General features: G+C 39.1%; 1 protein-coding gene across 4 annotated transcripts in view; it reads right to left on the bottom strand.

Moving 5' to 3' along the window:
* Positions 1-6,161: 6,161 nt before the first annotated feature.
* Positions 6,162-9,884, bottom strand: part of LOC308322420 (uncharacterized protein) — a 56,136-nt gene continuing 52,413 nt past the window's right edge. For all 4 annotated transcript variants that reach the window (XM_080773683.1, XM_080773684.1, XM_080773686.1 and 1 more), the window contains exon 16: positions 6,162-8,382. In XM_080773683.1, the coding sequence (XP_080629809.1) occupies positions 7,886-8,382 (497 nt within the window). In that variant the 3' untranslated portion in view covers positions 6,162-7,885. The remainder of the gene's footprint in view (positions 8,383-9,884) is intronic.

The following is a 9,884-nucleotide window of genomic DNA, read 5'->3' as shown; positions in this document are numbered from 1 at the left end:
GTGATACTTTCCCTATGTCAATATGTTGTTGACATTGTCCCATTGAATAATTTAATTATTTGAACGACAGGAAAATAAAAATAGTATGAACTGCAATATATCACAGAAGCAAATTACAATAAATACTACCATATACTACACATTTAGAATCACTTTAAGAATTGTACAATAATTGTGTCACCATGAAATTAAGTTGGGTATGGAACTAAAATACCCTGAATGTTTATCAGTTTAATATTTTCCCCAATAATGGTATTATATATTAGACTTTACGACAGGGATGTCAGTCCCAACTCAGTACTAAATCTCCAAAAACAGAAATATTCAATACTTATTGGAGAACTTAAGATTGTGTTTGATTTGTCTTTGCATTCCACACAAAATATGCTAATTGATCTGCACTTTTACATGCAAACTAAATTTGGTATGCCGTTTTTCTGAATCACAATTCAGAGGTATGCTAATCTTAAAGGGATAAGATAGAAAAGTGGATTTAAACAGATTCCAAAACAATAACTGTAAATAGTTATTATAGACAGTAAAATATATACATACAATTAAAATAGAATAATTATTTTTAACAGGAAATTCACACCAATTGTTTTTTAAAAGGGAAAATACATTTACCACTGCTAAAGCTTAATTGTGTCTGCAACATCAAGATACTATATATAGGGTAGTATACCCTATTACAGAATCAGAGCCAGTAGAGTTCAAGAGAAAATTCATATCAACAAAAATGTTTTCCCTTGATCTATGAAGTAATTTGAAGAAAAACCATAGGTAAAGAACATCTGTCCTCTCGCTAGTACCAGCTTTGGGAGACAAATACTGAAATCAGTAACGGCTTTTAAAATAGATGATCTTATTATTTGTAAGTGATATTTTTTCCTTATCATGATTCATGTGTGACAAAACTAGTGCCTTAAGTTGAATTTTCTTCCTACGTCCATCCTTACGTTGAAAGAGTGTTATAGAAGATATCTTGGACTTCTCCAACTATCATCTTATTTCTATGGTCATAATACATTCTATTGATTTCATATGAATTGTAGAGCTGTTGCAAAACATGAATAGTTGAAAGTCTTCCTAGAGCCAGATGAGATTTTATTTATGATCCCGAGGGTCATTGTTTTGGTCTCAGCTCATTAACATACACCACATTTACATTCACCAGAATTATGTAGGCCTGTAAATAAGTGACCTTAGATGCTACGATGCTAATTGGAAAAATGCAACCCAGGTGCTAAGCTATGATACAACTGGCCTGCATTTATCTGCAACAGAGATTTGTCTCATGGCCAAGAGTTGGATCGTAAAAAGGTCAAGACGAGTCTAAGTTGTTTTACACACAGTATAATGAACAGATGATATTATTTGTGGGTTTACCAATTCTCCACTTTTGCCATATTTGGGCTTTGGGTACATTGGGTGCAAACCATTTTCTATACCATATTCCATTCACGTGGCATAAAAACACAATGTGAATGTAGTGAGTTATTGCAGTTGACCTCTTCTTGACTTTCTAAAAATCAACATTTGATCTTGTGAGCTACACAAGTACATCTACCTCGAACATCCACCTAGGCCTCTTCCACAAAAACAGTGAAAAAGATTTGATGTTTTGTCTTTGTCTTTTTTATTTAAATTGTTTTGTTGCTGTTGTTTCTGTAAGACGCCCAAGTCTTACAGAAGTTTGTTTGGTGGTTGTACAACACTAGCCTCTAACACAGTCTGTTTGCATTTACACAACATCAATGAATGTACTATGTCTCACTCAATATCTGTCTGATTCTCTGTAAATGTATGTTCATGACAGTCAATTTATAGTATGCTCAAATGTACATTTCAAAGATCAACAACTATGTGAATAAAACACGGTTTCTGTTCTTTATCCTGCACATGTTTGAGTTTATTTTATATACCTTCTTGGTCAACATTGGCAAGGTTGTGTATCTAGCAGTTACAAATTAGCTTGCAGCGTTGATGTTGACCATTTTCAGTCTGGGCTGGAACCTACAGTTGGTTTCCCAAGGAGTCAATGGGTTTTAACTTTTTTAATGGACATTCAATTCTGTCCATTATCTGCTGTAGCTACTGTATGGTCTCAACTAAGTAGAGGTGAGATTGATCTAACAGAGGAGAGCAAGATTATGCAGACACTAGACTAACCAGCCACAATGATTATTGTGCATATTGTAGGGCAAATAAGCTGTCAGCTGGGAAAAGGAAACAATATCCCCCAAAACAATATCCAACACAGCACGAAACCTCTTTTGCAAAAAAAATTATAATAATTAAACAGACAAATAGGCTATTGGTCTAATTAAATTGGGTGGCCAATTTATGTGCTTTTGGAAAAAGTATGAGTTATATGATATGTTATTCCCTTAAAAAAAGGACGTTCAACTCCAATAGTTGTTTTATCAGACTCATTGTTTAAAACTACTTATATTTTTATACCAAACTCCATTTCACATCACTCTGAGGCTGAGCCAGATCGCCAGACGTGCTAGCAGATGGCACAATTACTACACACCTAATGAAGCAGTCTGATCTCATTGCGTATTATAGCCTGCATAAACACAAAGATTGCTCACTACTGTAAAGGCCAGGGAACAGTCGCAGGACCCTAAGGGTTTTATAACCTTTTTATTAATAATCTTGAGGGCTGTTAGGCTATAATGAAGCCATACAAACTACAGGCAGAACAGAAGGTTTATAAAGTTGAGCGAAGTGGCTTGCTGTTGTCTCCTGTAACCTCATTTTACACTTGTTGTTCACATCATTATACAGTGTAAGGCTTATTAACCTCTCCCGCCACTGCAGTGCCCAATTGCCCATGCACAAATAAACACGTTGTGTTGTGTATACTGCTAGTGCCTACACACGCGCACGCACACACACGCACACGCACACGCACACACACACACACACACACACACACACACACACACACACACACACACACACACACACACACACACACACACACACACACACACACACACACACACACACACACACACACACACACACACGATATCCAGTGAGCTGGCCAAAACAACTAAAGAAAACATTCTCTCTCTCTATCAAATAATCCATCTTCAAGCCTAATGTTTACATCGTTGTCCTAGTGTTTTTAAACCACAAGTAAGTCCTATTGTGAAACATTTTACTTAACTCTGATACTGATATGGTAGGAGCACTTTACAGCTTTACATAGCGTACAGACTCTCTCAGTACAGTTACAGTTTGAGAAGAAAAAAAAGTGTGCATCAAAAAGTGTGCATCATCAAATATAAGGTAATTATATTAAGTCTGCATTATACAAGCCTCCAATGCTTCCCCCTCAGCATGTCTTCAGGCTTTCACATCAACACTCCAATCAGACAACTCATATCTCCTCAGTCCTCACTGCCTCTTTTTGGCTCTGTCCATCTCTTGATGTTTTGCCCTCCATTTGTCTCATTCTCCCCTCTTTTTAGCCCTCACCCTGACCTCCTTCTGCACCATCTTTCTTACGCGCACACGCACGCACACATGCACACGCGCACGCACGCACGCACACGCACACACACACACACACACACACACACACACACACACACACACACGCACACACACACACACTCTCTCTCTCTCTCTCTCTCTCTCTTCTGGCATGCAAGTTGGTTGGTTATATAAACTGTAAATGAGAAGGTCAGTGGCCAGCCACCATGGCTATGGATACCTGGCACACTTACAAGTAAAACCACACGCACGAACGCACACACACACACACACACACACACACACACACACACACACACACACGAAACTTGTAGCTTTTCAGAAGTAGGGCATTGGCGTTGTTACCTAACTCACCCAGAAAAGACATCTGGAGTTGAAGTATAGTCTCTCACTGATTACATGTAGGTTCCCTGCACACACATCCACTATAAACACAAAAAGAGCAGGAAACGTCTGTTTGCTTTGTTTGCATAGACAAATGCATGCATTTGAAGCTATATACATATAGCCATGTCACAAGCAGAAACACACTACACACACCAATACAGTGGTCTACACTACAGTAACTATAAGTACATTAAAATGCCACAGACGAAAAACAGTCTAAGTCCAAATTTCATTCTGACCCCTCCACGAAAAGGCCTCGTTGTCCTGAACCCGTATCTATCATTTATACATTATGGATCAATAGTGTGGACTTAGACTGTTTTTTGTCTGTGGCATTCATTTATAAACACACACACACACACACACACACACACACACACACGTCACACACACAACTAAACATAGCAACAGTGAGCAGAAACATGAAAATCAAGAGTAGGAAGGCTGCTTATTTAAAATGACCTACAAGTTAGAAGGCAAGGAAACCATTATACAGTACATGTCATTATGACCTACTTTTGTTTTCTAGGTTGCGACTAGTTCTACTTGACATAGCCTACTTTTTCTTTACAGTCCAGACCCATGTACAAATCCTCAGTGTTCATTTAACTAATTTGAGTGTACAAATGGACCCAAATTAACCTTTATTTTCCAAAGCTTGGTATAGTAATATTTGGAGCTACTGTGATTTTTTTTCTCCCACCCCCACACCCTATAGATTTACAGTTTATATTAAATATGTTAGTATAGTCCAGAATATTTTATCTATGATGATCAAGCATAGGTCACATTTTATCCTTCTTTTTTGCTTTTGTGCCTTTATTGATAGTTAGTGAACTGAAGATGGACAGGAAAGAGGGATAAATGAATAAAAGGGATAGATGCAGCAACAGTCGTCATGACCGGGAGTCAAACATGTGACGCGCCTTCAGGCCAGAGCCTATAAGCTGGGGTTGTCCGGTGTCGAAGGTGTGAATGCGTCACAGCTGTGGTGGTCGTTCGTAAATAAGGCACACTGAACGCACTCCGTGACGTCACCGCCCACCACACAACAAACTGACCACATTCCCGGTGCGCATTTCCGAACGCACCCTATATGTGGCATGCGCCTGGACCGCTAGCCCAGCGGGCGCCCCATGTACATTTTGTCCTTATATCGAATCTATGCTTACCTTTAAAGACGTGACTCAAGTTCAACCAGTAGGCACAGACTCCAGCGGCTAAAATAAAAAACTATTCCACCACCAGCAGATTCAACAGATGACATTAATTGGCGTCTTGTTGTGACTAGTGTTACAGGTCAATCTCTCATGGGCTCTCATTTAATGGTGCAGTAAGTCTTTTCTAGTGTATTTGTTCAGTATTGGGGTCTCCTTGTGTCTCCAGTTCTTGAATTCACTAGTACATGTGTTTATGCTCAATGTCAGTCAAGAATTCCTCCAAACCTGAAACTCATCACCAGTCATTAAGGGCCTTTCTCGGCCCCACCTCTCTCTCTGTGTTTTAGGATCCAAGATGGCTGCAGCACCAGGAGGGGGTGGCCTTACTGGGCTGCGTTCACAAATTCAAGACGCCTGTCTTGCGTTTGTCTGTGTTTAATGGCCACTCCAATGCATTTCCAATGGAACCCCATATGGTTTGACCAAACATTTTGTTTGATGGTGGGGAGGGGGGCAGAACACATCCATCAAAGCTGTGTTCAGACACAAGTCAGGTGTCTTGAATGCAGCCCAGTAAGGTCATATGTCGACCCCGCCCGCTCACCTCTGCTCCACCCCCCCTGGTGCTGTGGCCATCTTGGATCCAAAAACACAGGTAGCTGTCTTCAATGCATAAGTGAATCCTTCCAAAATTCTTTCCAAAGGTTAAAGCAGTACTATACCTATATGTATAACTTTCCTCTTCTACTCCGAATTTGAACCTGAACCATGGTTTGTGCTGTCATTTTTACCATTGAGCTAATAGAGCCGGCCTGCTTGCTCAGGGGAATATTTTATTATTTATCTTATAAATTATATTGTATTAACATTCTACTATACAGATTGGACAGAATTGTATTGATTAAAAAGTTACATAGTGAGGCTTTAAGTGCATTAGAGTTCTTCTGCATGTGTGACAGTTAAACTCACTTGAGTACATTAACATTTACTGCAAGTTATTACAATCTTTGACTAACTTTTACCACCGGACAGATATATATATATATACTGTATATATATATATTCCCAGTAGGTCTGGAATTATAAAGGGAAACAAAAAAATATGCTGAAATTTGTTCTTTACTGAACATTTTATGTACAAGAAAAAATATCAAAGGCAATATAAAAATAAAACAATTAAAATGCATAAAACATACTAGTTCCTGTAATAGAGACAGAGATAGGCCTACTTACAGAATTAAGTTATTAAATTGGCTTTCCTTAAATTATGAATTGGACCCTGCACCAAACTACTGTATTGCCCCAATTTGTATTTTCAAATGCAATTACTTAGGTTGTTTATAATTGAGTAGTAGTTGTAACAGATGTCTCCCATTGTCCACATGTAGCAAATTATCATAGTAAAATAAAAAACATTTTACAATATCAATGTTAAACCTGCACTTTCAATTATGTTTTGCAGGCCCACAGACAACTATTCCATACATAGTTGTCCAACCAAAAGCCAACAAAGAAACAGAACATACTTTATATTGACAGTCTGAAATGTGTTCTGAATACTCAGCACATCATTAAGATGATTGATATCAATAGTTTAGTCTACTCTCGGCTGTCACGTGTGATGAGTTATGGAATAATAATATTTTCTATTAAAGTACCACTGTGCAAGGACAAGTTTCAGTTGTTGTGGATCAGAGGCTACCAAACCTGACATGATCAATTAATCACTTTACTGTATTTCAAAAATAGGGAAAATAGGTTTGTGAAGCGCTTTGAGCTTGTAGATGAGCTAATTCAAATATTTTTCATTATTGTTTAATATTATTTTTTGAATTTTTGAAATATTCTGTTTTGTTTTTTTGTGAAAAAATACAATACATTTAATAATAATAATAATAATAATAAAATCATAGGAAAGTTAAAGACTTCTTTTCCTTTCATAAACCCCATCCATGATGCCAGTGGCAATTGGAAAAGTGGACAACATTTTCCTTAAAATGTTGTCCAAGTGTCATGGCCTTAAGATAAAGAGAGGCTTACATACTGTAGAAGAAGAAGACAGTCAGGAAAGACACGTGCCCTCTTGTCAACTCGTTCTGATGTCAAAGATGAATCAATAAATCATCTCATTTTCAAGTTCCCTGTCATTCTAAAAACTCAGTGTGAATAATACATACTCTGTACAAAATAATGATTCCCATCCTTCTTTCTGTGAAATCTGTGCTAATCTCAAACATTGTGAACTGTGCATAATTATTGAAACATAAACACATTTTCAGGTGTGTGAGAATGCATTTGGCCATGGGTTCTCACACCTCAAAACTCAGTCAGAATGTAGTCTCTCACTCAGACACACAACAACGTTTTGATAGTTTTGTCACGCATGTACACAAGCAGGCAATTTGGGTCCTGGCAGGTAATTTCAGAAATGACATCGACCCTATTATGTAATCTTATCAAATAAAGTACAATGTGATAAAAGAAACAGAATTTTTTAGGTGTATGCTCAGTCATGTGACTGAGGGGTTAGGCAGGTACTGGGTACCAATCAGACGAATTCTGAAGATAGTAGAAAAGTAAATAAGTGGATATTAACAGATATAAACGCTATAGGAGTGCAAATCAGTTTGGTTCGGGACTCTTTCAAGGTTCAAGGTTTCTTAATCGTTACATCTTGTGTATGGTTACATAAGAGTACAATTATTTTGTTCTGCTTTCCTGTTCCTCTTGATCACTTAAGCCCAAATTTGACCCTCTGAGGCCTTTTGCTTTGCAAACTTGTGCCAGAGTTCAGTCTAACATTGGACATAACTTTTACCAAGTGATCACTGGACAATTTGAGGCATCTCACTCCAAGCTTTGGCCTTCTTCTTGGCTAGGGCCATCCAGGGAGGCTCATCCTGAGGCTGGGACGGCTGGGTAGGGCTGGAGTGTCCTGCAGCTCTGGATGGAATTGTACCAGATTGTGCCAGGGTTGATCGGTTTGAAAAAGGAGGGCAGGAAAGTGTAGAACTCGACTGGCCTAGGGGTCTTTGATTGGGTTGTGCGGAGGTTTGAGGCTGTGGTGTCTTGGTTGAAGGGGGGGGTTTGGCGAGGGATGGGGAGCTTACGCAGGGAGAAACTCTAGGGGAAACTGGGACCGGAGTGGGGGCAGAGAGGACTCTTTGGGATGGGGTAGGTTGGGACAAGGGTTTGGGAGCTATGGGGGCTGGGTGTGACTGGGATTTGGCTGGCTGAGGTGGCACAGGTGTTGGAGAAGAGAAAGCTCTCCTCCCTTCTTTTTCCACAGGTGTTGTGGGCTTGGTGGTCTCCAATGAGCTCCCTGTGGGCGATGGAAATGGGGCGGGCACACACACACACACACACACACACACACACACACACACACACACACACACACACACACACACACACACACACACACACACACACACACACACACACACACACACACACACACACACACACACACACACACACACACACACACACACACACACACACACACACACACACACACACACACACACACACACACACACACACACACACACACACACACACACACACACACACACACACACACAATTAGAATTATGGGTCAGCAAGTGCGGTCTTAGACCAGTTATTTTCTAAGCCAAGAACATAACCAATGGCTAATTTAAGAACTGGAACTTGGACAGACAACCTTATACAATACAACTATATTGCTATAAAATGTATAGAAATTTGAGTTTTATACATTTTGTGCAGATTTGTGTAAATGGTAAATGGTGCATTTATATAGCACTTTTATCTAAAGCGCTTGTAATGTCCAAAGCGCTTATAATGTAATGCACAAAGATTGTGCATTACATTCACCAATTCACACACACACACACACACACACACACACACACACACACACACACACACACACACACACACACACACACACACACACATTCATACACCAATGGCAGAGGAAACTATACAAGGCACCAACCTGCACATCGGGAGCAATTAGGGGTTCAGTATCTTGCTCAAGGAAAATTGCTGTCATGACAGCCTCAGTGTGTGGAGATGATTGACTTATTCTGTGTGTGTTGATTCATTCGATAACAAGTGTGCAGTCACATCCAGCTCAAAGTCCATTTAAGTTTGGACTCAGTCAAGGTGTGACTCAGTGACTGCTTAAATACATCAGCTGTGATTCATAGTGGACATTGGACAACTGCATAATAGGTATAATCAAATGTTACAGGTGCCACGTGCCGGTAGAAATTATTGTATTGTTTTGTGCAGGTCAGGTCACCTATGCTTGAATGTTGGTGGCATTTTAGGACATTTAATTATAAAATGTTATCTGGAGACTAGAAACAGTCGTGCTCTCTTTTCAAACAGAAAACAAGAGCTTTTTCATAGAATAGGATCTCTTTCATTGTTCAAGGTCTCTTCTTTTAAACAGAGAAACTGTGTATAAGGTATATACTGTAGCCTAAAAGAGAGCTCTGATTTCATCCTACTCAGTTGCCTGGCCTCATGCCATCAATTGATTTCACTATGAGGAGTTCAGAGCAACAGCGCCCCCCGGCTGTCTGCTTCATGCTTGTCTGTGCCTGTCAAGCATTCTGGCAGATTGGACATTATACCTGCCTACAGTATATGTGGGACTGTAAGTCATATATTGTTTACAGAATTATTTGCTACAGGAGACCAAATTCTCATGTGACACATTATAGTATAAAGGTATATAAACTGAAAGAAAATATGTTATCACGTATACAGTATAATTATTTAAATTTTTAAATTGTCAATAACATTGCTTTAAATGTACTTAATCTT

This window comes from Protomyctophum bolini (genome assembly GCF_963924005.1).
Source record: "Protomyctophum bolini genome assembly, chromosome: 10".
Classification (NCBI taxonomy): domain Eukaryota; kingdom Metazoa; phylum Chordata; class Actinopteri; order Myctophiformes; family Myctophidae; genus Protomyctophum; species Protomyctophum bolini.
Note: the sequence above shows the minus strand (reverse complement) of the source record. Positions and strands in the feature narration are given on the sequence as shown.